Source organism: Perognathus longimembris, chromosome 11, assembly GCF_023159225.1.
Source record: "Perognathus longimembris pacificus isolate PPM17 chromosome 11, ASM2315922v1, whole genome shotgun sequence".
Lineage (NCBI taxonomy): Eukaryota > Metazoa > Chordata > Mammalia > Rodentia > Heteromyidae > Perognathus > Perognathus longimembris.
In genome coordinates, this window is record NC_063171.1 from 68,144,204 (window position 1) to 68,171,483 (window position 27,280).

General features: G+C 70.7%; 1 protein-coding gene across 1 annotated transcript in view; it reads left to right on the forward strand.

Moving 5' to 3' along the window:
* The window catches only part of Itpkb (inositol-trisphosphate 3-kinase B), a 63,967-nt gene extending 42,640 nt beyond the window's left edge, over nucleotides 1-21,327 (forward strand). The window contains 6 exon segments of the mRNA XM_048357523.1: nucleotides 14,788-14,887; nucleotides 16,436-16,649; nucleotides 17,766-17,970; nucleotides 18,709-18,810; nucleotides 19,289-19,360; nucleotides 20,902-21,327. Of these exon segments, the coding sequence (XP_048213480.1) occupies nucleotides 14,788-14,887; nucleotides 16,436-16,649; nucleotides 17,766-17,970; nucleotides 18,709-18,810; nucleotides 19,289-19,360; nucleotides 20,902-21,117 (909 nt within the window). The 3' untranslated portion in view covers nucleotides 21,118-21,327.
* Nucleotides 21,328-27,280: the final 5,953 nt, after the last annotated feature.

Consider the following 27,280-nt stretch of genomic DNA (forward strand, 5'->3'; position numbering starts at 1 on the left):
ACGGGGCAGCGCGGTGCAGAGGGAGGACTGTCTTTGGTCTCCATCTTGCCTCTTGTTCCCGGGCCCGAGGCCTCTTTGAACTCTGGTGCTCTTGGTGAGTCGGCGTGGGCCTCACTCTGGCGGCCTTTCCGAACCGTTTAGGATTGGTGTGGTGATTTCGAAACCGAGAGGACTGGCTCAGGTGGCAGGGGTCGGGTGGGCGGGCGTACCGCAGACAGGTGCGCGGGAAGACCACGCAGACAGGGCGTCCCTCGGAGCCGGCGGAGAACAGGACCCCGGGATCAGGCAGACCCGCCACTGAGGGCGAAGCCTCGGCTCTGCGCTGTCAGGAAGGTGGGAGCAGGCAGCCTAGGTCCTGGGGCTCAGTGTTCCCCACTTGTGTTTCTGGTCCTGGCTCGTGCTCCGCTGCCCGCTGCTGAGCGTGCCCCCGCAGAACTGCAGAGGCTGGCAGGCGGGGAGGAGAAGGCCTCCCACCGACACAGACGCGCTCGAGTCTGCGGAGTGAGCTCGGGCTCCGGGAGGCTCCAGGAGGGCGTGAACCCCGCCGCTGGGCGGTCTCTGTGATCGTCACCGTGGCCAGGGCTGCGGGCCCCGAGCCTCCGCGGAGGAGGGCTGGGGACCTGCCCAAAGCAGGCCCAGCAGCCAGGTCAGCCCGTGGAGGGCCCTCGGGAGCCGTCCACCGATGCCTGCCTCCTCCACTCTCCCCCGGCCACGCCAGGGCCCTGGTCCGGGACATGGTCATGGAACTGTCCCGGGCTGCTGCTGCGTCTCTGGGAGAAATGGCCCTGTGTCATGTCCGTGTCCATTTGTTTCTGTGTCTGTGTCCGTGTCTGTGTGTGGTTCCACGTTTGGTTCCATGTCTGTGTCCGTGTCTGTGTGTGGTTCCGTGTCCATGTCTGTGTCCATGTGTGTGGTTCCATGTCCATGTCTGTGTCCGTGTGTGTGTGGTTCCGTGTCCATGTCTGTGTCCATGTGTGTGTGGTTCTGTGTCCATGTCTGTGTCCATGTGTGTGGTTCCGTGTCCATGTCTGTGTCCGTGTGTGTGTGGTTCTGTGTCCATGTCTGTGTCCGTGTGTGTGGTTCCGTGTCCATGTCTGTGTCTGTGTCTGTGTGTGGTTCTGTGTCCATGTCTGTGTCCATGTGTGTGGTTCCGTGTCCATGTCTGTGTCCGTGTGTGTGTGGTTCTGTGTCCATGTCTGTGTCCGTGTGTGTGTGGTTCCGTGTCCATGTCTGTGTCTGTGTCTGTGTGTGGTTCTGTGTCCATGTCTGTGTCCATGTGTGTGGTTCCGTGTCCATGTCTGTGTCCGTGTGTGTGGTTCCGTGTCCATGTCTGTGTCCGTGTGTGTGTGGTTCCGTGTCCATGTCTGTGTCCATGTGTGTGGTTCCGTGTCCATGTCTGTGTCCGTGTGTGTGTGGTTCCGTGTCCATGTCTGTGTCCGTGTGTGTGTGGTTCCGTGTCCATGTCTGTGTCCGTGTGTGTGGTTCCGTGTCCATGTCTGTGTCCATGTGTGTGGTTCCGTGTCCATGTCTGTGTCCGTGTCTGTGTGTGGTTCCATGTCCGTGTGTTCGTGTCTGTGTGTGGTTCCGTGTCCATGTCTGTGTCCGTGTCTGTGTGTGGTTCCGTGTCCGTGTCTGTGTCCATGTGTGTGGTTCCGTGTCCATGTCTGTGTCCGTGTATGTGGTTCCGTGTCCATGTCTGTGTCCATGTCCGTGTCCGTGTCTGTGTGTGGTTCTGTGTCCGTGTGTCTGTGTCCGGCTTGAGGGACAGGGCGGAACCTCGTCTGGCGGGGGAGGCCGGCTAGTGCTGTGTGAGCGTTTCCAGTGGGGCTGGCCTGGGGCTGCTCATGGAAAGTACTGCAAGTTCCGTTTTCCTGTCCCCCGTGAGCGTTTCCCCTTGGGGTTACTGCACCACTTCCTCCTCAGCACCGGGGACGCGGGCACTCAGTAAACACCAGCCCGGCGGCTCCCTCCTGCCGCCCTCCCTGGCTTCCTTGCTTTGTCCTTTGTCTCTGGCCTCTCCCGGGAGGGCGGCCCCCCGCCCCCCGGTCCGGGGCGCGGGCCTGCCGTGGCCTTGGGCGCGGAGCTGCAGGGAGGTCCCCGCCTTCCCCTCCTGGCCACCCTCACGGGAGGGGGCAGCGGGGTCCCTAAGAAGGATCCGGAAGGGGAGGATTGGGGCAGAGCGGGCCTTGGAGAGCACACCGGAAGGGAAAGGACGTGGGAGCACTGGAGAGGAGGACGGAAAGGCCTTCGGTCGATAACTAATCCCTTCAGACTGTGGAAAAGACTTGCCACGCCGGCGTGGGATGCAGAAACCCTCTTCTAACCCTGCCACCGCCGTTTCAGAGCCGCCATTCCCGTCCACAGCCTCGGTGTGGTCGGCGCCCCTGGCTGGAGACCGGGAGAGTGGGTGGGACACGGGGGGGGGGTGTGCGGCACCTGTGACTAACACCCCCCACCCCCCACCCCCGCTCCCCAGCCGTCCCCAGCCCAGCCAGGAAGGGGAGGCCCAGAGATGGAGGGGAACAACGGGACGGAGGCAGCCAGCCCCGTGGGATCCGCGCAGGACCAGGGGTGTTTCCTGCAGCTCGGGGAAGATCTCGGGCCAGGTCAGATATAGAAGCTTCCACTGCCGACGTGCCTGTCCCGTTTCCTACTTTGTGAGGAGAGATAACGACGCGGGGAGGCTGGGGAAATAAACAAGCAGCCCGCATCCGCCGTCGGCGCGCGCCGCAGCTGCGGGACAGGCCCGCCCCCCGTCTGCACCGCGCACCGCCTCTGCCGAGGCCTGCCACAAACCAGCGCGTCTGCCGGGGGGCTGGACAGAGGCCGGGACCCTCGCAGAGGGCAGGGAGCCCCGTGTGGCCCCCGGGTCGGCCCTTCCGGCATGGGCGGAGCTCTCAGACCAGGCCCCGGAGAGCTCAGAAGGGCAACACGAGGCCGGCTTGTCCGTGTCACCTGTCTGCTTGATGATCTGGTGTGCGCGCGTGTGTGTGCGTGTGTGTGTGTGTGTGTGTTTCAAAATGGTGCACGCAAGCTGCCCACAACCCAGAAACTTTGAAATAAAGAGAACATCCACCATCACAGCCCTACTACCATAACTAAACGTGCAGATTCGGCTGATTATTCATCATTTGCCCAACTCGCCTTCTGTCGTATTCAGGAAGGATCTGAGGATACCCAGAAGCGTGTGTGCACGCAGTACAATAGAAGAGAATAAATAGAAACCGGAGGCTGGGTGGTTGATTGAACTCGATGTACAGCGAATGTGCAGAACTACCTGCTCACACAGCTCCTGTTCTCACTCGGTGCCTTTCTCTTCAGACTTGTAAAGTTTGTGCCCACGGAGGGGAGCTTGCTTGCCGGGAGAACCCTTACCCACCTGTCAGGAGGGAGGCCCGCCTGGGCCTGCGCCCCAGCTTTGCGGAATGCATGAGCAACTGGATATATAGAAATAAGTGCACACATCTTCATGGCCCGTCCCCTCTCCTTTCATATGACAGTAAAGCTTGCCATGTTTCTCTCTGATTACTGAGCTGATGGTCAGTCTAGGGAGGTACCACAACTTAACCGTGGCTCTATTGTTGAATGTCCAGTTGTTTTTCAGTGCTATTTTAATGAGAAACAATGGCTCAATTAACATTTTTTAGTGCGTAACTTTTTCCATATCTCAGTGCACTTCCTTAAGTAGGTTTCCAGAGGGAAAATAAGTAAATGAAAGGTTAAGACATTTTTATGGCCCTGGAAACATTATTGCTGGGCCATTTTCCCAAAAGATCACATGCAGCTTTGGACAGGCCCCAGAAGTGGGCTGGTGCGCTACGCGGAGGTCTTCCCGCCTGGGCCGTCCTTGCTGCGTGTTCGCTAATTTGAAAGGCAAGCAGTGTGTTGTTTCTAGCGTGTGTGTACGCAGGGTGCTGGGGTTTATGCATGCTGCCAGGTAGCCACTGGCATCCTACAGATTTGTATTTATGCAAACCCATTTAATCCCTCAACCACAATATATCTTTATTTTATTTATTTGTTTGTTTATTTATTGCTGGTCCTGGGCCTTGGACTCAGGCCCTGAGCACTGTCCCTGGCTTCTTTTTTGCTCAAGGCTAGCACTCTGCCACTTGAGCCACAGCGCCCCTTCTGGCCGTTTTCTGTATATGTGGTGCTGGGGAATCGAACCCAGGGCCTCATGTATACGAGGCAAGCACTCTTGCCACTAGGCCACATTCCCAGCCCTGAAGTTTTACGTTTTTGACGGGCTTGGCAATTGTTTCCACCACTTACAGGTTCCTCTGCGGGCAGATGCCCTTTGCATATTCAGCGCCGTCTTTTAGGGGGACAGGCAGACTTGGGGTTCGGAGGGTGGGCTGTCCTCAGGGCAGGCTCGCCTCCGGCTCTGCTCACCCTCTTGAACGGACAGAGCACATTTTACTCAAGTTCATTTGGAAAACTCTCTCCTACTTGAAGCAGCAGACGCGTAATAGATAAGACAAGCCACAGAGATGATGGGGCAGGAACTCCGGGAATGCCAGACGTTGCGGTGCCGCCCCTGTGTTTACTTTGTCTGTGCCGGTGAAACGGCACAAACGCGTGGGGAATGGCGCAGGCCTCGGGGGGGGGGGGGGGGGCGAGGCTTATTTCGTATTTCAAGAACTCGGACGAAGGGCACAAAACTCTGAAGAGGCCGGTGGACCCCCCGCCGGGCCCGTGCGTGTGATCCAGCGTATCGACACACGCGCGATGAGAGAAGGACTGCGCGGCAGCCGTGAGCGGGAAGAGCCGGCGGCACCCGCGAACGCGATCGCGACGCCCCGGGGCCGACCTCGCGGCACTGGGGTCTGCGTGAGCTGCGGCACGCGCAGCTTGATACGGCGTAGGTGATGTCTGGAGGCGTGCGTGCGTGCGTGTGTGTGTGCGTACACGCGCGCGCCCTTACGCACTTCCTCAGCCTAAACCCTCTCTCGCCGGGCTCCCGCCGTCTCCCGCTCCTCCTCCTCCTCCTCTCACTTCCTGCCGCCCCCGCCCGCCGAGCCTCCCTCTGTCAACCCCGGCTGGCGCTCCTCGCTCCGCGTCCCTCTCGGTCCGTGCTGGGTCCCCCCAGCGGTGGGGACTGGGCGGGGGGGGGGGGGGGGCTGGACGGGGCAGCCGGGCCTGGCCTGGCCCGCCCCCTGCTGGCGGCGCGGGCCCTTGCGCGGGGTGGGGTCGGCCCTGCTCCTCTGCCCGGCCGCGCGGGCTCTGACGGCCTGGACGCGGGCAGCTCCCCGTGGACCGGTCTCCCGCGCGCCCCACGCGGCGCGCTGGGGCTCTGCCCGCCCTCCTCGCGCGCCCCCGTCAGGGGAGGGCGCAGTCAGCCCGCGCGGAGGCTGGAGAGGGCCGGGGCCTGCTGGGCTGCGGGGGACTCCGGGCCTGGCTCGCCGGCTCTGCCCCCGGGAACTGCCCCGGTGGCGGCACTCACGCCAGTCATGGGCGCTGTGGCTTCCCGTTCTGGGTTTCTGGGGTGCCTGGCTCCAGACCCCCAGCCTGAAGCCAGACCCCTGGTGAGGGCCGAGCGGCCAGCGGCGCTCCCGGGAGGCCCTGGCGGCCCAGAGGCGGAGGGTGGGGGGCACCGGGGGCGTCGGGGCTGGGGGGCTGGGGGCGCTGGGCGGTGGGAGCCGTGGGCGCGGGAGGTGCTGACCCAGCATGGTTTCCAGCAGGAACTGGAGTGTTCTGGCAGGCGCGGGCCGGGGAATTCCAGCCGGAGGGCCCGCCGCACAGAGCAGCATGGAGTGCCGGGCACAAGGTGCCGGGCGCGGGGCGGAGCTGGGTCCTCCGGGCTTGGAGAAGCCCTTGGGGGCGTCCCGAGGGAGGCAGCCTGTGGTCACGGGCCCCCTGGGGGCACAGGTCACGGGCGGGGGGCCCGGGGGAGGTGCTAGTCGGATGGCCGTGCGCTGCGGCACGCCGCCCCGGGAGCTCTGCCGGGCCTCCCGCGGTCCCCGCGGGGCGAGCCCGGGCCTCCGTCCAGGTTGAATCCGCTCGTTATTTGGCCAGCGGGGCCTCGTCGGGCCTTGCGGGGAGAGCCCAGGCCTGGTCTGCCCGTGCCTTCCTCCCACGCGCCCTGGAGAGGAGCCGGGGCCTGGGAGGAAGCAAGAAACTCGGTTGCTCCCGTGGGGGGTGGGGGGCCCTGCACCACGCACCAGGCCCTGCCCGCCTGGGTGCCCGTCTCCAGGTCCAACCCGGCGGTGCCCGCCACGCAGTGCCCCACAGAGGGGCTTGGAGCAGGTCGGGGGTTGCCGTCCGCCATTCGCCCGTACTCGGCTCTGGGGTGCCTGCCCAGCCCTTCCTGGGTCCTCTCGGTCGTGTCTTTCCCTTGGGCGGGCGTGGGGAAGGGAGAGGGCGGCCGGGCCTCGGTCAGCACGGGTGTGATGGGCATGCGGGGGGCTGCGGTGGGTGGGGCCCTCCCCACCCCGGTGCCCACACCGCCTGCCAGGCCAAGGGGCGAGCTCACGGTTGGGGTGCTCAGCTTCCTTCTTCACGTGGTCAGTCAGAGGCGGGGCTGAGATTGTCCACCCTCATGGAGGGCAGGTGGGCGGGGCTGACTGTCCACTCTCATGGTGGGCGGGGCTGAGTGTCCACTCTCATGGTGGGCGGGGCTGGCTGAGATTGTCCACTCTCGTGGTGGGCGGGGCTGAGGTTGTCCACTCATGGTGGGCGGGGCTGAGATTGTCCACCCTCATGGTGGGTGGGGCTGAGGTCCACTCTCAGGGTGGGCGGGGCTGAGATTGTCCACCCTCATGGTGGGCGGGGCTGAGATTGTCCACTCTCATGGTGGGCGGGGCTGAGATTGTCCACCCTCATGGTGGGCGGGGCTGATTGTCCACCCTTATGGTGGGCGGGGCTGAAATTGTCCACCCTCATGGTGGGCGGGGCTGAGATTGTCCACCCTCATGGTGGGCGGGGCTGATTGTCCACCCTTATGGTGGGCGGGGCTGAGATTGTCCACCCTCATGGTGGGCGGGGCTGAGATTGTCCACCCTCATGGTGGGCAGGGCTGAGATTGTCTGCTCTCATGGTGGGCGGGGCTGAGATTGTCCACCCTCATGGTGGGCGGGGCTGAGATTGTCCACCCTCATGGTGGGCGGGGCTGGCTGAGATTGTCCACCCTCATGGTGGGCGGGGCTGAGATTGTCCACCCTTATGGTGGGCGGGGCTGAGATTGTCCACCCTCATGGTGGGCGGGGCTGAGATTGTCCACCCTCATGGTGGGCGGGGCTGGCTGAGATTGTCCACCCTCATGGTGGGCGGGGCTGAGATTGTCCACCCTTATGGTGGGCGGGGCTGATTGTCCACCCTCATGGTGGGCGGGGCTGAGATTGTCCACTCTCATGGTGGGCAGGGCTGGCTGAGATTGTCCACCCTCATGGTGGGCAGGCGGGCGGGGCTGAGATTGTCCACTCTCATGGTGGGTGGGGCTGGTGGGCGGGGCTGGCTGAGATTGTCCACCCTCATGGTGGGCGGGGCTGAGATTGTCTGCTCTCATGGTGGGCGGGGCTGAGATTGTCCACTCTCATGGTGGGCGGGGCTGACTGAGATTGTCCACCCTCATGGTGGGCGGGGCTGAGATTGTCCACTCTCAGGGTGGGCGGGGCTGAGGTTGTCCACCCTCATGGTGGGCGGGGCTGAGATTGTCCACTCATGGTGGGCGGGGCTGAGATTGTCCCGCCCTCAGGGTGGGCAGGAAGGGTTGATAGGGTCGGGGGTTTCTTTCTCCACGTCTGGATTTTAGGGCTGCGTGCGTGCTAGGCCAGCGCTCTCCGGCCAGGCCCCTTCCCAGCCCCACACTGGCTTTGGTCTCCGCTGCCCGAGGCCTCTGTCGCCTCTGCCCCTTCCCCCCGACCCCTCAGTCCAGGAGGCGGGCCCGGGCGCCAGGTTCACCCTTCATGCCAGTGGCACGCCCGCCCTCCTCCTGAGTCCCCTGCTTTCCCGCCCTCCCTCCCCCGAGCCCCCTGCCTTCCCGCCCTCCCTCCCCCTGAGCCCCCTGCCTTCCCGCCCTCCCTCCTCCTGAGTGCCCCCTGCCTTCCCGCCCTCCCTCCCCCCCCCCCGAGCCCCCTGCCTTCCCGCCCTCCCTCCCCCCCCAGCCCCCTGCCTTCCCGCCCTCCCTCCCCCTGAGCCCCCTGCCTTCCCGCCCTCCCTCCCCCTGAGCCCCCTGCCTTCCCGCCCTCCTGGCAGGGGGAGGTGTGCAGGGCTGGGCTGTGCCCGTTGGCCTCCGTAGCCAGCGGCTGGCTGGAGCCTGTGCCCAGCTCGAGCAGCCCCCCCCCCCCGCCCCGGCCAGGGCCCCAGGGCTCCCGGAGACGCCGGCCGCCGGCCTGTGAGGCTGATTGCTTGACGTGCTGGCCGTCGATTCAGAACAGAATCGGTTACAGCCGAGACGTCCACGGCCACCGACGGGCCCGCCGCCCTGGGGGGGAGAGGGGCTGCCGTCCCCCCCCACCCCCCCTCCATGGCACTCGTGTCCGCGCCGACGGGCCCGCCGCCCTGGGGAGGGAGGGGCTGCCGTCCCCCCCTCCGCCCCCCCTCCACAGCTCGCGCGTTCCGCGCTCCTCTTGGGCCGCCCGCATCCCGCGTCCCGCGTCCCGCGTCCCCTGCACGTTGGCGGGCCCGCCTCCTCGCCCCAGACTGAAGCGATGACCGCTCAGGGGCGTTTTCTCCTCCGGTTGGACCCTTCCAGAGGCAGATGTGCCCTAATCATAGCATCGAGAGCTAAGGGAACACCCCAGCCCACGCCCTAGAAATGTGACACTCCTCCTCCACGCAGGCCGTCCTGAGACTGCGGTGGGGCTGCACCTCCAGCCAGGGCTGCGGCCATCAGGGGAGGGGGGGGAGGGGGAGGGGGAGGGAGGGGGAGGGGAAGGGGAGGAGGGGCCCCCCCGAGGCGTCCGCCCCATCCAGTAGAGCAGCTCTCATGCTTCAGACGGCCTGCCCCAGACCTGCGCCTGCTCCTTTGGGAAGGGCGGCCGGGCCTCGGATCCCGGGGCCCTGGGAGCGCCTGGCCAAGGAAGGGAGGCCAACCCGCAGGGCGAGCCCGGGTGGACCGGCTGGCTTCCCCGCCAGCCCCAGCAGGAGAGCCCACCTGGGCTTGGTGAGGCCCACACAGCACCTCAGCGTCCGACAGTGCTGAGTCGCTAGAGAAAGTCTGACAGCTTTCCAGCGCGTTCGTTCTGTCTTACTGTAAAGATTATATATGGGGTGTGTGTGTGTGTGTGTGTGCGTGTGTGTGTGTGTGGAAAGAGGGAGACAGCGCAGTACTGGGATTTGAGCTCAGGACGTCCCCTGTGTCCAGCTGGCTTGCTAGCCTGGCTGGTGCCCGCCATTTGAGCCAGGCCTCCAGCACGGCTTCACGCGGGTTATGTTGGCGGTTGAGTCTCACAGAGTTTTCTTCCTGGGCTGGCTTCTCACTGGGAACTCCAGATCTCAGCCTCCTAACTAGCTAGGATTAAAGGTATGAGCCACGGGTGTCTGGCTTTTATTTCACTTATTGTTTCTGTACTGACTTGCAACGTCAATGGAGGTACTTACACATGTATTTTTGAAGTCATTAAACTGAGATTTTCTAACAAAGATAATAAGAAAAAGAAATGTCTTAAAAAATGCTAAACCATTGCTACCTGACACACACAAAGCAGCGGGGGGGGGTACCCTGCCCCCCCCCGGGCGGAGGGACTGGGCGGCCGCGGGCACGCCGTCCTCCAGGGGCAGGGCCCGGGGGGGGCCCCCACCTGGGGGCGCCCAGCCCGCTGGCTTCTCTGCTTGCCTGGGGGCGGGGGGAGTCCGGGGTCCTCACGCTGCAGAGAGTGAGTGCCGAGTGAGCGCCCAGCCCGCCCCGGGGAGGAGGGGGGAGAGGGCAAGACGGCGGGCGGGCGGGCGGGCGCGGCGTCCCGGGCGGCTGGGGCCTGCGCGTGTTGGGGTTTGCGGGCGTCTCTTTGGCTCCCTTTGGCCACGCGCTGGCTGAGCCGAGGCCCCCGGCCTGACGGAGGCCGCCGCTCCCCGCGCCGCCGGGGCCGTGGGTGCCCTGCCCTCCGCCCTCCGGGCCCGCCCGCCGCGTGCCGATGCCCCCCACGCCCCCACGGGCGGAGCCGCGTCGCCCCTCAGAACCGGGAATGGCCCAGCGCGGCCTCTGGCTTGGAAGTCACTTCTAAACGTAGCTGCAGGTTCGATGTGGCTCCCGTGGAACTCGCGGCCTTCCTGGAAAGTTTCCCCGCTGGGCGTTCCTGGGGTGGGGGCTCCCGCAGTCGGCCCGGGCGTGGTCCCGGGTGACCCTCCCTCTCGCCAAGCCCCGGGCCGGTGCCACGTTCCCCGGGGCCCCGTCCCTCACCCGGGCCCAGCGGTGTCCTGGGGGGCTGGGGGGGGCTGGGGTCTGCAGGCCCTGCCCCCCGGGAGGGTCTCGGGGACAAACGGAGGAGATGCTGGCCCTGCCGGGGGCGCCCGGGGGGCCGGGGCGGGCGCGGAGGTGGCGTCCCCCGACCCGCCTGGCCTCGCGAGTGTCACCGCAGCAGGCCGCCCCGCCGCTGCCCCGCGCCCCGCCCCGCGGGCCCTGCCGCCCCGCCGCTGCCCCGTCTCCAGCCCCGCGGGCCCCGCCGCCCCGCCGCTGCCCCGTCTCCAGCCCCGCGGGCCCTGCCGGGGAGCGCGGTGTGCAGCCGTCCTCCCAGCCGTGGCCCCCCACCCCGCCGGGGAGGAAGCCGCGGGTTGGGAGGTTCGGGGCCGAGCTCCGCGGGGTTGTGCTGCTGCGCCGTCCCGCGGGGGGGGGGGCGGCCCGGAGGCGGCCTGCTGGTCACACCCCGGCGCGGCCGTCCACGCCGCAGCCCGGTGGCCTCCTCCGGTGCCACGTGTGAGGCCGTCCACACCCGCAGCTCCCCGCGGGGCACACTCACGGGGCGGGCTCCGCGCCCGTGGCTGGGACCGCGCGCGCCGCCCCCCGTGCGTGGGGCCGACAGGCCCGGGAGGGGGCCCGGCGCGGCGGGGAGGAGCGGGCAGGGCGGAGGGTCTCCCCGCCCTGGGAGCCCGCGCTCCGCTCTCCGGGGCACAGGCTGCGGCCCTGCCTGGCCCCGGCCCTCCGCTTCCTCCCACGGTGGGTCCCCTCCGCGCGCCGCCCTGCCCGAGGCCTGGGCCCCGCCCGGGGGGCTGTGCGCGCCCCGCGCTCCCCACTCCGTCTCCCCCTCGGCCTCTTCCTCCCGCCCTGGGTTATTTTTAGTTCGGGGAGGATGGACTCGTAGGAACATTTCCATCTAGGGTGCAGGACACCTCCGTTCTTGGATCACAACAACAACAACAAAGACTGGTTTGGCAAGACGGCGGCGGCTCTGGAGCCTGCGCCTGGAGCAGGTGGTGCTCGCCCTCAGCTGCCATCGCCTGGCCGTGGGGAGGGGGGGCGGGGGGGCTGCCCACAAGACAGTCCCAGAAAACGTGGGGGCCCAGGGCCTCCCCGCCAGCTGTGTCCCACCCGGTGCCACATGGGCAGCTTGCAAATCTCCGTGGGAGCAGCTGGGGGGAGAGGCGGGGGGGGGGGGTGCAGGGAGGGGGAGGGCTTGCAGGAGCCCCTGCGGAGGACACCTGGAGGAGGCCTGCGCTGCCGGATCTCGGGGGGCAGGGGTGGCCCGGGGTTCTGCTCCGTGGGTGGCTGGCAGGTGGTTGGGGCACCGCTGTGCTGGGGTGCCCTCAGGCCCGCTGCGTCGGGAGGGGAGGGGAGGGGAGGGGGTGAGGGCCAGGGCCTCTCTGGAACCAGTGTTCCTGAGCCTCCAGTAGCACCCGGAGGCGACGATTGTGCAGGGCGGGCCGGCGGACACACGCGCCGAGTGCACGCGGGGCTGTTTGTGCACGCGGGGCTGTTTGTGCACGCGCCCCACGAAGCCATCAGGGCAGCTCCCGCCGGGGCCCAGCCCACTCCCCACGCAGCCCGCGGGGGGCGGGGCTCACCCCCAGAGCGCCCCGCCTCTCCAGCGGGCACAGGTGTTGCCCTGGGGCCCCGAGTGTGCCCCCATGGGCGTGCTGGGATCGTCACGCAGGGTCAAGCTCGGGGCTGTCCGCGTGGGGCGGCTGGGGTGGGGGGTGGGGGGTCCAGCCGGGCGGTGGGAGGAGGGGCCGGGCTCTGCTGGGCGTAGGGGGCTTGTCTTGATGGGGGGGGGTCCTCAATCCAGACTGAGTTTTAGCGGGAGCTGCTGGCCCGGCACAGCCCTGGGCTCTGCTTTTCCAGGTTCAGTGTCTCCCCCCTCTGGCGGGGACCTGCTCCCCCCCACCGGCAGGCTGTGGGGGGACCCGCGGACCCGCCGGGAGACGCACCCACCTCTCCCAGGCGCCCTGTCGTCGGGAGGAGAGGAAGGAAGAGAGCGCTGCTTCCAAACATGGCAGGCGGGGGAGCCTGCTGGTCCTCCAGCCAGGGGCTCCCGTGCGGGGAAGGAGGGAGGGAGGGAGGGAGGGAACGAGGGAGGGAGGGAGGGCCTTCTTCAGGCCTCCGCACCCCAAGGGTCGCTCTTGGACAAGGCCCGCACCGCGGTCTCCCCGGAGGAGGGCGAGGGGGCCCTGCTGGCTGAAGCGAGATCCTGGGAGCTGAACGGCGGGCCTGGGCGCTGCGTGACCTTGGGCGCGGGCCTGGGCGCTGCGTGACCTTGGGCGCGTCGATCCTCCGGGGCGGCTGCGCGCGGGGGACGTGGCCCTTTCCGGGCGCGGGGGACGCCCCGAGGCCTGGGCCGTGCCTCCTCCGCGCCACGCTCAGCACAGGTGTGTGGTTCACGGCGAGGTCACCCCCCCCCCCCCCGTCCTAGGTTGGAGATTTCCCTTCCTCCCTCTGGATCTTTAAGCGGGGAGCGAGAGGGAGAATGCGTTTCCCCCCCCCCCCCCCGGCTGGTTGTGAGTCCTGGCGCCGTCACTGAGCCGTTGCACTCCCGGCTGGCGCGCGTCCGCCTGGAGCCACGTCCCGGGTTACTTACGGTGGCTTTCGCTGGGGACGAGAGTGCCGTGGGCTCTCCTGCTGGGGCTGGCTTTGAACCGCGATCCTCAGATCTCAGCCTCTCGAGGGAGGACCTGGAATCACACGCCGCCCCGTCCGCAGACACCGCGGCCCGAGGCCCCAGACGCGGCGGTCCCCCGCCCCCGGGTGGAGGGGCGCAGTCCACGCCGCGGGCCGCGGTCCTGCACTCGCTGGGGGGGGGGAGCGGGGGCGGCGCGGGGGGGGGGGCAGGTGTCTGCCTCCAGAAGATTCTCGTGGCCTGAGGATGTGAATCGTCGGCGTGGCCCCGCTGGCCGGCGGGGGTCCCGGGAGGGGCTCCCCAAGCCCGACGGCCGCCAGGCCGCCCCGTCCCGGGAGGAGCACGTTAAGCCAGCCGTGCCTGGGCCGGCGTCCAGACCCCCCGCCGACCCCCCGGCATCGCCCCAACCCGCGGCCCTGCAAACAGCGTGGACTGCAGGGGCGGCGGGGGCGGGCTGAGGACAGGAGAGCGCTGGCGCGGGGTGGCCAGAGCCCTTGGGGGGGGCTGGGCTCCTGCCTGCCAACCAACATGGTGGCCATCACCCCCGATGGAGGGGGGGGGCCTTGCCCTGCCTGATGCTGCTGCCTAAAGCCCTGAGGAGGACGCCGTGCCGGCTGCCAGCCAGAACGTGGCAGGCCTGGAGAGTTCCGGAGCCTTCCAGAGGGTGGAGGACCTCTGGCCGTGGCCACGGGGCTGTGGGGCGTTCTGGTTGTGGAGAAGCACCTGCAGATGGGAGGTGTGTAAGGACGGGTGAGCCGGGCCAAGCAGCGCCCCTCTCCCCTCCACCCCGGGGCGGGGCTCTGGGATCCCTTCAGCCCCGTCCACCTGCCCGGCAGGGGTGAGCCGGGCCGGGCCTGCGCGTCACGCGCACCGGCCCTCGCCGTGGCACCAAACGCTCCTGGCGGGAGGATGAGGCATAGGAGTCGGGGTGCCGCGAAGAGCTGCCAGCTTTTCTCTAGAGAGCCTTCCTCTCCTTGGACGGATCTGAACGGACGCGCGACACAGACGGAGGCCTGAGCTTGAGGCTCGGCGGGGGCCGTGGTCTCCGCGGGCAGCTGGGCGTTTCTGGGCAGAGCGAGGGGCCACGTCCTCGGGGGGGCCCCCTCCGCCGGGACCCCCGCTGCAGCCTGCCGCATTCTCGGGGCTCCTTCTGGGGCCACAGGCTCGTGTGTGGCTTTTCCTGGTCAAGGACCCACTGCATTGTTGTTTTGAATTAACATACATTAATAGTGCGAGACGGTTTCCTCGTGAGAATCCCCGTGTCTGGTGTGCACCGGGCAAGTGCACCCTCGTACACTAACAGTGCGAGACGGTTTCCTCGTGAGAATCCCCGTGTCTGGTGTGCACCGGGCAAGTGCACCCTCGTACACTAATAGTGCGAGACGGTTTCCTCGTGAGAATCCCCGTGTCTGGTGTGCACCGGGCAAGTGCACCCTCGTACACTAATAGTGCGAGACGGTTTCCTCGTGAGAATCCCCGTGTCTGGTGTGCACCGGGCAAGTGCACCCTCGTACACTAACAGTGCGAGACGGTTTCCTCGTGAGAATCCCCGTGTCTGGTGTGCACCGGGCAAGTGCACCCTCGTACACTAACAGTGCGAGACGGTTTCCTCGTGAGAATCCCCGTGTCTGGTGTGTGCCTGCCGCCTGTTGGTAAGCAGGACGAAGCCACGGGCACGGTGCACGCACCGCTGACAAGGGCTTGGCGCTCCCCTTGGGCGTGGCGCCCCTGCTTGGAGTTCATTCTGATGAAGGCAGCCCCTGACTTTCTAATGGAGCACTTTTCCTTTGCTTGTTTCTAGAGCAAATCATGGAGGAAAATAAAAAACATGGTGCACTGGTCCCCATTTGTCATGTCCTTCAAGAAGAAGTACCCGTGGATCCAGCTGGCGGGACACGCAGGTAGATGCGGCCCCCGGGCCTCTGAGAGGGGCCTGGCCGTGGGTGGGAGGGGCTTACCGTGGGTGGGAGGGGCCTTGCTGTGTGGGGGAGGGGCTTGGTGCGTGTGGGAGGGGCCTCGCCATGTGTGGGAGGGGCTTGGCATGTGGGAGGGGCTTACCGTGTGTGGGAAGGGCTCTGGCACGTGTGGGAGGGGCTTGGCACGTGTGGGCGGGGCTTGGCACGTGTGGGCCGGGCCTCGCCGTGTGTGGGAGGGGCTTGGCACGTGTGGGCGGGGCTTGGCGTGTGGGCGGGGCTCCTGGCCCGGGTGCTGGTCACACGGCTTCTCTCTGGGAGGCATCCTCAGCTGAAGCGGGGTGCAGCACCATGGGCAAAGGTGCGCTTCCTCTGCCTCGTAAGGGAACTGAATGCAGACGGCAGGGACCGCTCCGGGGTCCGCGCCCCTCTGTTCCCCTGAGCACGCGCGCCCTCCCGCCTCCGCCTGTGCGCCTCTTCCTCTTCCCAGCTCTCTCTTTTCTCTGCCGCTCCTGCAGCTTCACTCCGGAAGCTGGCGAGGCTCTTGGTGTTTATAGCCCCCCCGTCACCCTGGAGAGAGCTGCTTCACTGAGCACCTACTGTGTGCCTGTATCCTAGCCACAGATGAGTCTCTCAACAGCCCAAGCCTGATCGGGTGGCACTGTCTGGGGCACCAGGTGGGGGCGTTGGGAGGGAGGCGGAGCGGCGCCTGCCCCCCCCCCCCCCCGTGACATTCCAGTGGCCTCCGGGGGCCTTGGCCTTCGCGCCACAGCTGCAGGTTCTGCGGCCAACGCCAGGGGCAGGGGTGTTTTTCTTCCGTGGCAGTATTGGGGTGCTGAGTGTCATTTCTTCCTCTGTGGCAGTACAGGTGCTGAACTCAGGGCCTTGTGCTTGTGAGGTAGGCGCTCGACCCCTTGAGCCAGGCCTCCAGCCCTCTTGGCTGTGGTTACTTCTCAGTAGGGTCTCACGTTGGCCCCTCTGGCCTAGACCGAGGCCCTGGTGTATCCTTGCTTCGCACCTGGGAAGGCAGGCGTGCCCCGCCACGCCCAGCTGTTACCGAGACAGGATCTCCCGACTCTACTCAAGCTGTCCTTGAACCTGAGTCCTCCAGACCCCCGGCTTCCCAAGTAGCTAGGCTTCCCCAGCACTTCCCTTACGTTCCGGCCGTGTTAGCTCAGCCCGCCCCACGGAGCGGCTCAGGAGTGCCGCCCGGGCCCTGGGCCCCGCTTCCTGGCCTCCTGCTGTCCCCGCCCTGGCGCAGGCCTGTCCGCAGCAGCCTCCTCTCTTCCGGGGAACAGGCGCCCCGGTGCCTGGGAGAGAAGGCTGGGGAGGAGGCAAGGACTCGGGCAGTGCCGCCGAGAGCAGGCCCGCAGATGAGCAGGGGGCCTCCCCAGGGGGCCGCAGGCAGGGGCGGGGACACCGGGACTCAGCAAAGGGGCTGCGCCACCCTCGAGGGCTGCGGTGAGTGGGGGGCCCCTCCCCGCCTCCGCGGGAGACTCAGGGCCCCGCCCCCCCCCCCCCCCCCACCGCGCGCAGGGAGCTTCAAGGCTGCCGCCAACGGCCGGATCCTGAAGAAGCACTGTGAGTCGGAGCAGCGCTGCCTGGACCGGCTGATGGCGGACGTGCTGCGGCCCTTCGTGCCCGCGTACCACGGGGACGTGGTGAAGGACGGGGAGCGCTACAACCAGATGGAGGACCTGCTGGCCGACTTCGACTCGCCCTGCGTGATGGACTGCAAGATGGGCGTCAGGTGAGCCCAGCGCGTCGCAGGGTGCCCAGGTGCGGCCCCGCCCTTCTCCAGGGGGAGCTGGGGACCCGGGAGAGGCCCGGCCGCCCTCCGTCAGCTGGGCAGACCCAGGGGGTGAGAAGGGGACCCCCCCCCACCGAGGGCCGCAGGGGGCACAGCCGGCTGCTTCACCCTCGGTGGTGCCAGCGTGGCTGAGAACACGGCCAGGCGGGCCCCTGGCATCGTCCACAGAGGCTTCTTGGGGCCTGGCTCCCTGGGGTCACCACCATCCTGGTTTGGGGGGGGTTCTGGGGCTGGTGACCCCCAGGGGTGTTGGGAGCCAGAATGGCCTCTGCTGCCCCCTGCTGGCCCCCCGTGGCCTGGCCGCCTGCCATCCTTGGCACTGGGAAGCCCACCCGGCACGGCCCGGCTCTGGGTGTGCCCGGGCCGGGGTCGCGTGGCCTGGGAGGTCAAGGTCACGCGTCCCCCCCGCGGGCCTGGGGTTGCCTTGCCTTTTCCTTCCCGAGTGCTTTCCGAACCCCGTCCCCTGTAAGATGGAGACTTGGTCCAGCCTGCTTGGGGCCCAGAGCAGCCGCCGGAGCTGCGGAGCGAGGTGTTGAGGGCCTGGGAGGGGCAGTGGCGGCGAAGGGGATACCGCGTCCCCACCCTCCGCTGGCTGCCGTCTGGCCAGCAGCTTCGGGGGCTCACCTGTGGGGGGGGGGCCTGACCGGGCATGGAGGCGGGGGGGGGGTCGCCCCTCCAGTTCATAGAGGTGAGTGGGGGAGCCTGGCGGCGCTGAGCCCAGCTCTCCCTGCCCGGCCGCCTCCTCCGGTGCCTCTGGTCCTCGCCGGCTGCCCGCCCACTTGTGCCGGGAGAGCGTTACAGAGCCCCGAGTGCCCCCCCCCGGCTCCTCCAGCCTACATCTCACCCCTCGGGGGGCTCAGCCTCGGCCGCCTGAGGACGGGTGTGGGGGGCGCCGGGGTCTGACCCGCACAGGTCCTGCGCAGAAGCCCAGCTTTAGGGAGGGCCCGGGAGAACGGGCCCCGGCCTCAGGCCTCAGGCCTCAGGCCCTCAGGCTGGCTCCCCCAGCCCCCCGCGGCACGGGGGCCTGGCCCGGCCTCACAGCGCCTCCCCGCACAGGACGTACCTGGAGGAGGAGCTCACCAAGGCCCGGAAGAAGCCCAGCCTGCGGAAGGACATGTACCAGAAGATGATCGAGGTGGACCCCGAGGCCCCCACCGAGGAGGAGAGGGCGCAGCGGGCCGTGACCAAGCCCCGCTACATGCAGTGGAGGGAGACCATCAGCTCCACCGCCACCCTCGGCTTCCGGATCGAGGGCATCAAGGTGAGGTCAGCGAGCGGCAGTGCCGGGCCGGCTCCCGGCGCGGGGTCCCCACGGCCTGTGGGCTCCCAGGCCTCAGGCTCCCTCCTTTGCCCGTAGGCCCTGGGCCCAGCTCCTGCACTTGTCCCTTCCTGTTAGACGGCCCCGTGGGGGGGGGGTGCAGCTCGAAGGGCCCGGGCCTCGGGGACACACGTGGCTCCGCGCGCGTTGGGTGGGTGGCTTGGGGTCCCGTCCGGCAGCCTCTTCTCAGGGGGCATTTACATGTGCACCGCACCGCTGTGAGCCCCAGAGCCAAGCCGGCACCTGGCTGCCTCCAGCAGCCCCACTGGAGGCTCGGGATAGCCCTTCCTTCTGCCCCCCCCCCCCACCCAGCCCCACTGGAGGCTCGGGATAGCCCTTCCTCCTGCCCCCTCCCCCCCGCCCAGCACCTGGAGGCTCGGGATAGCCCTTCCTTCTGCCCCCTCCCCCCCCCGCCCAGCCCCACTGGAGGCTCAGGATAGCCCTTCCTTCTGCCCCCTCCCCCCCCCCGCCCAGCGCCTGGAGGCTCGGGATAGCCCTTCCTTCTGCCCCCTCCCCCCCCCCGCCCAGCCCCACTGGAGGCTCGGGATAGCCCTTCCTTCTGCCCCCTCCCCCCTCCCCCCCCCTCGCCCAGCCCCACTGGAGGCTCGGGATAGCCCTTCGGCTCCAGCCCGCCCTCCTGCGGACCCTCTGCCAACTCCCCATGGCCCATTCTTCCCACAGAAAGAGGACGGCTCTGTGAACCGGGACTTCAAGAAGACCAAAACCAAGGAGCAGGTCACGGAAGCATTCCGAGAGTTTACTCAAGGGAACCACAACGTCTTGGTGAGCCGGCCCCTGGGGTGACCGCCCACTCGACCTCCTTGCCTCGCCCTGCCCGAGCTGGGCACCGCTGGGGTGGGCTGCGGCCTCTGTGGTACCTGCCGTGAATGTAGTGCGTAGGGAGCTGCTGTCCAGCCCCGTCCAGCCGCCCCTGCTGCCCGGCGGGCATCCGTGTGCCATCTGCCATGGGCTTCCCCGGTAGCCACAGCCCGGGGGGAGGGGGAGACCCTCAGAGCTGGCCTCGGGGGAGGACCGGGCCCCGGAGCCCAGACAGCGAAGGGTGGAGAAAGGGACTGGCTGGCCAGACTGGCTCTAGCGGCTGCCTTCTCCGTGCCTCAGTTTCCTTGTTGGCAGGTGAGGTTGGCGTTCCTGGGGCTGGCATAAGGTCGCTCCCACTTCTGATTTAGTGACTGAAGAGCTGCCTGGAGCTGAACGCCCTGTCTAACCGCTCCGCATTCACAGAAATCGGTCTCCTTCCCAGGTCGCCTACCGGGACCGGCTGAAGGCCATTCGAGCTACCCTGGAAATCTCCCCCTTCTTCAAGTGCCATGAGGTATGGGCTCCGCCTCCTCCTCCTCCTGGGGCTTCGCCTCCTCTCATAGCACCGCCTCCTCCTGGGACTCCGCCTCCCCCTCCTGGGGCTCTGCCTCCTCTCCAGATCCGCCTCCTTGTGGGATTCTGCCTCCTTCTCTCCAGATCCGCCTCCTGGGGCTCCGCCTCCTCCTCCTGGGGCTCCGCCTCCTCTCATAGCACCGCCTCCTCCTGGGGCTCTGCCTCCTCCCCAGATCCGCCTCCTCCTTGTGGGGTTCCGCCTCCTCTCCAGATCTGCTTCCTGGGGCTCCGCCTCCGCCTCCTCTCCAGATCCGCCTCCTTCTCTCCAGATCTGCTTCCTGGGGCTCCGCCTCCTCTCTGGGCTCTACTTCCTGCTGGGACTCCGCCTTCTCCTCCGGGGGCTCCGCCTCCTCTCTGGGCTCTACTTCCTGCTGGGACTCCGCCTTCTCCTCCTGGGGCTCCGCCTCCTCTCTGGGCTCTACTTCCTGCTGGGACTCCGCCTTCTCCTCCTGGGGCTCCGCCTCCTCTCTGGGCTCTACTTCCTGCTGGGACTCCGCCTTCTCCTCCTGGGGCTCCGCCTCCTCTCTGGGCTCTACTTCCTGCTGGGACTCCGCCTTCTCCTCCGGGGGCTCCGCCTCTCTGGGCTCCACTTCCTGCTGGGACTCCGCCTTCTCCTGGGGCTCCGCCTCCTCTGGGCTCTACTTCCTGCTGGGAATCCGCCTTCTCCTGGGGCTCCGCCTCCTCTCTGGGCTCTACTTCCTGCTGGGACTCCGCCTTCTCCTCCGGGGACTCCGCCTCCTCTCCAGATCCGCCTCCTGGGGCTCTGCCTCCTCCTGCAGCTCCGCCTTTTCCCCTCGGGCTCCACCTCCTCCTCCTGGGGTGCCACCTCTTCCCCTTGGGGCTCTGCCTCTGGGGCTCCACCTCCTCCTGGGGCTCCGCCTCCTCTCAGGGCTCCGCCTCCTCTGGGGCTCCATCTCTTCCCCTGGGGGCTCCGCCTCCTCTCGGCCCCACCTCCTCTCGGCCCTACCTCCTCCTGGGGCTCTGCCTCCTCCCCTTGGGGCCCGCCGCCCCCTCCCCGGGCTCCGCCTCCTCCCCTCGGGGCCCGCCGCCTCCTCCCCGGGCTCCGCCTCCTCTGGGGCTCCGCCTCCTCCCCTCGGGGCCCGCCGCCTCCTCCCCGGGCTCCGCCTCCTCCTCTGGGGCTCCGCCTCCTCCCCTCGGGGCCCGCCGCCTCCTCCTCTGGGGCGCCGCAGGCCTCCGGAGCCCAGGTGGCCCCGGCGTGAGGGGCTCCACGGGCCCCGGGGCCCTTCCCCTCTCTCGTCCTGGGCTCCAGCGTAGGGAGCCCGGCCGGGCCCGTGCGGGGCCGGGAGGGTGGGTGCTGGGCCCCGGCCTCGGTCAGCCCCGCCGGCGCCGACTCGGGGTGGGGGTGGGGGTGGTAGGCGCCACGGGCCGTCCCGCTGCCACCCCGGAAGCGGGCGTCCTGGGGCCGCCCCGGGCCCCGGGCTTGCCGCCGCTGGCCCCTCACGCCCGCCCGCCGCCCCGCAGGTCATCGGCAGCTCCCTGCTCTTCATCCACGACAAGAAGGAGCAGGCCAAGGTGTGGATGATCGACTTCGGGAAGACCACGCCCCTGCCCGACGGCCAGACGCTGAGCCACGACGTGCCCTGGCGGGAGGGCAACCGCGAGGACGGCTACCTGTCCGGACTGAACAACCTCATCGACATCCTGTCCGAGATGTCCCAGGGCGGCCCGCCCTCCTGAGGCCGCCCGCCCCCCTCCCCGGCCCCGGCTGCCCCGCCTCCCCCCGGCCCCGGCTGCCCCGCCTCCCCCTCCCCCCGGCCCCGGCCCCGCCGAGCTGCACTGTGTAGGGAGGAGACGCCCCCTTCTTCCTCTAACACGACGCCGGGAGGTGGGGTGTCCTCTTCTCTCTGGAACTAGAACCGCCTTCCAGCAGAGGGGCATCCCGGGCCCGTCGGGGGTGGGGGGGTGGGAGGATGGGAGGGGAGGGAGGCCGAGGAGGCGGGACCGCGCAGGCCCTGCCCCCCGCCCCTCCCCCCTCCGGTCCGCCCTCCCCCCGGGGGGCGTCGTGGGTGGGCCGGTGGGTGGCGTCCTGGGCTTCCAGAAGCTCCGCGGTGGCCTGCGGGGGCCGAGTCGGGACCCCTGCGGCCGCCCGGGCCGCCCGCCAGCGGGTGCTGAGCCCCCCGGCAGCTGGGGGCGCTGGGAAGCCAGGGCGGGCGGGCACCGCGGGGCTGTGGGCGGGGGGGTCTCCACCAGCCTCGCTCCGCCTCCCGCCCCGTGACGGCGCCCGGGGCCCCGGGGGAACGCTCGGGGCCCAGCGGGGCCGGCGGCGTCTCCGCACCCCCATCCCGTCGGGGTGGGGTGCCCGTCCCTCCTCTCCGTGCATCCGGGTGCTAACTGGTCACAGCCGCGTGCGTGAGGCCTGGGTGGGGGGGCGAGTCCCCAGGTGTTTCAGGGGTTGGGCCGATTCAGGCCAGTACCGGGCCCAAAGGAATCGGGGTTCCGTCCTCCTAGCCCCATTTCTGAGTTGATCCAGAAGTCAGCCTGCAGCCTGAGCGCTGAGGGGGGGGGTGCCGGGCGCCCCAGGCTTCTCTCCCTGGAGCCTGCGGGCCGGCCGGGAGCCCGTCACCTCTGGAGCAGGCCCTGCGGACGGGACGGGGCCCCTGCGCCTTGCCCCCCCCCCGACTGTCAGCGGCCCGGGAGGGGGTCGGGAGGGCGGCACGGGGAGCCTGCTGGGTGCCCGGCCCTTGGGTGCTGCTCAGGGACGGGGACTGTGGTTTGGGGTGTCTGCCCCCCTTTCAGGCCGGGTGGGCGGGGGCGGGGCCTGCGCGGCCGTCCAAGGAGATCCAGAAACTGCCCGGCCCTGGCTCAGGTGGGGGGGCCCTGCGTGGGCTGCGGGTGAAGCCCCCCACCGCGGGGCTGAGCTCGAGGCCGCGTGACAGCGTGACCTGGAAAGCAGGCTCCGGGGAGACCGCACCCCGCTTCCGAGGAGCCCGGGAAGCCGTCTAACTCCCACGGGAAGGCGCGCGGACCGGCCTCGACCTAGCCAGGGAAAACCACGGCCCGGAGCGAAACTCACCGGGGCCGTCTGAACCCGGGGGCGCGAGAGCCACGTTAGCCAGGCCCCTGGGGTTTGGGGGAGACCCTGCCCCAGGCCCCCGGGGTTGGGGCGACCCTGCTCCACGCCCCCGCGGTTGGGGAGACCCTGCTCCAGGCCCCTGCGGTTTGGGGAGACCCTGCTCCAGGCCCCCGGGGTTGGGGGAGACCCTGCTCCAGGCCCCCGGGGTTGGGGGAGACCCTGCTCCGGCGGGCAGCCTCGGGTCAGGCACGGAAGCGGTGTTGCTTTCCCGCGCGTTTGGCCTCCGTTCCCTTCGGGGTTTGTATTTGCTGTGCTCCCCCCCCCCCCCGCAGCCCTGCAGCCCCCATCGCCCGCCCCCCCTGGCATGGACTTTCCTGACCCCCCCCCCCCGCCGGCCCCGGCCCGGGGTGCAGAGCCGGCCCCCGCGGCTGCTCCACGCGCGCCCTGAGCGCTTCCAGGAGTTTTAAGTTATATTTATTTTGTTGGTTTTCAATTGCACAGAACACTAAGGCCGGCGGCGGGGCCGGGCTCGCGGGCTTCGCCTTCCTCCCGACGGCGGCTCCGTCCCGGGGCCGCGCCCCGACCCCGCGCCCCGGCCCCCGCCCTGCCCACGCGCTCGCCCACCCGTGCCTTTTCTGGAGGAGCCCCCCCCCGGGTGCGCCCCCCTCTCCTCCGCCCGGGACGGGGGTCCTGGGACTGCGCGCCCCCGCCCCGCGCCGCCAGCCCCTGCCCTGCCTGGGCGTCCGCCTCCCCAATAAAGGCTTGGAGACCAGCCGGCCGCGTGGTGCTTCGGGCGGCGGGGAGGGCGGGCGGCGGGGAGGAGGGGCGCGGACGCGGGAGAGCGGCAGGCCGAGCGCGCTGCCGTCGGGGAGGGGGGGTGGGGGGAGTGCGGCTGAGGGCCCCTCCCGTCCAGGCCCCGGGCTTTGGTGCCAAGTCCCTGCCCCGCACTCGGCAGCCCAGGGACGCCCCCCCCCCCCCAGGAGCCCCGGCCCCTGGTGAGGGCGCCCTTCTCCCTGGGGCCCGCGGGGCAGGGCTGTGAAGCGGGTCTCGTCCCCCCAGGCCAGGCGACGCCCCACCTGCCACGGGGGGGCGGGGGCCCCTCCACCACGCCGGGGCCTGTGCCCAGGCTTCCGCGGGTGGGGTGGGTGCGGTGTCTGCCCCCGGTGACCACTGCACGGCCTGCAGCAGGCAGGGGGACCCCCCACCTGCTCCCCAGCCATGCACCCCGGTGACCCCCCCCACCTGCCCCCCAGCCATGCACCCTGGTGACCCCCCACCTGCCCCCCAGCCATGCGCCCTGGTGACCCCCCCACCTGGCCCCAGCTATGCGCCCCAGTGACCCCCCACCTGCCCCCCAACCATGAACCCCGGTGACCCCCCCACCTGCCTCCCAGCCATGCATCCCGGTGGCCCCCCAACCTGCCCCCCAGCCATGCACCCCGGTGACCCCCCCACCTGCCCCCCAGCCATGCACCCCGGTGACCCCCCACCTGCCCCCCAGCCATGCACCCCGGGTGACCCCCCCACCTGCCCCCCAACCATGAACCCCGGTGACCCCACACCTGCCCCCAAGCCATGCACCCCGGTGACCCCCCCACCTGCCCCCCAACCATGAACCCCGGTGACCCCCCACCTGCCCCCAAGCCATGCACCCCGGTGACCCCCCCCACCTGCCCCCCAGCCATGCACCCTGGTGACCCCCCCGCCTGCCCCCCAGCAATGTGCCACGGTGACCCCCAGCCATGCGCCCCCGGTGACTTCCCCCCCCCCCCCAGCTACAGCAGGCTCCGCGCACTTCCAGCCCCCGAGCGGGCCCCCCGCCCCAGCCCCAGCTTCTCCCTGGGGTGTCCCGCAGGTTTCCCCCGCCCCAGGCAGCCCCGGGCAGCCCGCCGTCCTCCATCTCCACGGGGCCTCCGGGCCGCCCGTCCACCGCGGGCCCCGCCCCCGCCGCCCAGCGCCCTCCCCACCCCGTGCCCGGGACAGGAGCACAGGCCTCACCTGCCCACACCCCGAACTCGCAGCCCGTGAGCCCCAGGGGGCCGGGCAGGCTCCCCGCACCCAGGTCCGGGCACTTGACAGCGCAGGACGGAGACCCCGCGCACCCGAGGCCGGGGGTCAGCCCGCGGGGCGCGGCACCCACCGTGCTGGCCAGACCTGCGCCGCCCCCTGCCCCCCCCCACCCCGGGGCCCTCGGCCTGCCCCCGCCCCCCCCACCCCGGGCCCTCAGCCTGCCCCCGACCCCCACCCCGCCTCAGTCCTCAGCCTGCCCCCGCCCCCCCCTCACCCCGGGCCCTCAGCCTACCCCGCCCCCCCCCACCCCGGCCCTCAGCCTGCCCCCGCCCCCCCCCACCCCGGGCCCTCAGCCTGCCCCGCCCCCCCCCACCCCCGGGCCCTCAGCCTGCCCCCGCCCCCCCCCACCACGCCTCAGTCCTCAGCCTGCCCCCGCCCCCCACCCCGCCTCAGTCCTCAGCCTGCCCCCCGCCCCCCCCCACCCCGGGCCCTCAGCCTGCCCCGCCCCCCACCCCGCGCCCTCAGCCTGCCCCCGCCCCCCCCCACCACGCCTCAGTCCTCAGCCTGCCCCCGCCCCCCCCCACCCCGCCTCAGTCTGCCCCCGCCCCCCACCCCGCGCCCTCAGCCTGCCCCCCGCCCCCCCCACCACGCCTCAGTCCTCAGCCTGCCCCCGCCCCCCCACCCCGCCTCAGTCTGCCCCCGCCCCCCACCCCGCGCCCTCAGCCTGCCCCCGCCCCCCCCACCACGCCTCAGTCCTCAGCCTGCCCCCGCCCCCCCCACCCCGCCTCAGTCTGCCCCCGCCCCCCACCCCGCGCCCCTCAGCCTGCCCCCGCCCCCCCCCACCCCGCCTCAGTCCTCAGCCTGCCCCCCGCCCCCCCCACCCCGCCTCAGTCCTCAGCCTGCCCCCCGCCCCCCCCACCCCGGGCCCTCAGCCTGCCCCCGCCCCCCCCACCCCGGGCCCTCAGCCTGCCCCCGCCCCCCACCCCCGCCTCAGTCCTCAGCCTGCCCCCCGCCCCCCCCACCCCGGGCCCTCAGCCTGCCCCCGCCCCCCACCCCGCCTCAGTCCTCAGCCTGCCCCCCCACCCCGGGCCCTCAGCCTGCCCCCCGCCCCCCACCCCCGGGCCCTCAGCCTACCCCCGCCCCCCCACCCCGCCTCAGTCCTCAGCCTGCCCCCCCCACCCCGGGCCCTCAGCCTGCCCCCGCCCCCCCACCCCGGGCCCTCAGCCTGCCCCCGGCCCCCCCACCCCGGGCCCTCAGCCTGCCCCCCGCCCCCCCCCACCCCGCCTCAGTCCTCAGCCTACCCCCCCCACCCCGGGCCCTCAGCCTGCCCCCCGCCCCCCCACCCCGGGCCCTCAGCCTGCCCCCGGCCCCCCCACCCCGCCTCAGTCCTCAGCCTGCCCCCCCCACCCCGGGCCCTCAGCCTGCCCCCGGCCCCCCCACCCCGGGCCCTCAGCCTGCCCCTGCCCCCCCACCCCGGGCCCTCAGCCTGCCCCCGCCCCCCCCACCCCGGGCCCTCAGCCTGCCCCGCCCCCCCCACCCCGGGCCCTCAGCCTGCCCCCCGCCCCCCCACCCCGGGCCCTCAGCCTGCCCCCGCCCCCCCCACCCCGGGCCCTCAGCCCTGCCCCCGCCCCCCCACCCCGGGCCCTCAGCCTGCCCCCGCCCCCCCACCCCGGGCCCTCAGCCTGCCCCCCGCCCCCCCCACCCCGGGCCCTCAGCCTGCCCCCCGCCCCCCCCACCCCGGGCCCTCAGCCTGCCCCCGCCCCCCCCACCCCGGGCCCTCAGCCTGGACCCCGGGGGCCCCCACAGAGCTGGGCCCGGCGGCGCCCACAGCAGGAAGCCGAGGCGCCTCCGCCGCGGGCTGTGGGGGGTGAGGAGCTGGGCGGGGCCCGGGGTGCCGGGGTGCCGGGGTGCCGGGTCCCCTCGGGGCCGCCGCCCGCAGTGCCCGCCGCCGGACAGCAGGGGGCGCCGCGGGTCTCCCCAGCTCAAGAAGGCGCTAGGCGGGCGGGGCCTGCCCTCCCCTCCCGTCCTCTCCCCCACCCTCCACCTACCCCCCCCTGCCCCCCCACCCAGTCCTGCACACAGCGCACGGGTCCGGCCACCCTCGGTGGACTGGGCGGGCCACAGGCTCCGGGCACGGCGCCCCCCCCCCCGCAAAGCGCCCCCCCCGACGGCGCCCCCCCCCGCAAAGCGCCCCCCCCGACGCGCCCCGCCCCCGCAAAGCGCCCCCCCCACGGCGCCCCCGCCCCCGCAAAGCGCCCCCCGCACGGCGCCCCCCCCCGCAAAGCGCCCCCCCGCACGGCGCCCCCCCCCCCGCAAAGCGCCCCCCCGCACGGCGCCCCCCCCCGCAATGCGCCCCCCGCACCGCCGCACCGGGGAGCCCCGCTGCCTCCGAGCCCGCCTCGGCGCGGCGTCTTGGGGGAAAGGGGGACGCGCGGCGGCGTGGGGTTCCCGCCGCCCGGCCGCGCACGAACGGCCGTCCCCGCGGTCAGGGCGGCCGGCGCCCCCACACCCCACACCCCCGGCGGCGCGGAGGCGGAGCCCGGAGCCCGGAGCCCTCGGGGGCGCGGACCGGGGCCGGCGCGGCGGGGAAGCCCGGGGGCTCCACCGACCGCCGGCACGCGGGGGGCGCCAGCCGCGGCCCCACGCGGAGGGAGAGGGGGCGGGCCCGCGGGGAGGGAGAGGGGGCGGGCCCGCGGGGGAGGAGAGGGGGCGGGCCCGCGGGGAGGGAGAGGGGGCGGCCCCACGCGGAGGGAGAGGGGGCGGGCCCACGGGGAGGGAGAGGGGGCGGGCCCGCGGGGAGGGAGAGGGGGGCGGGCC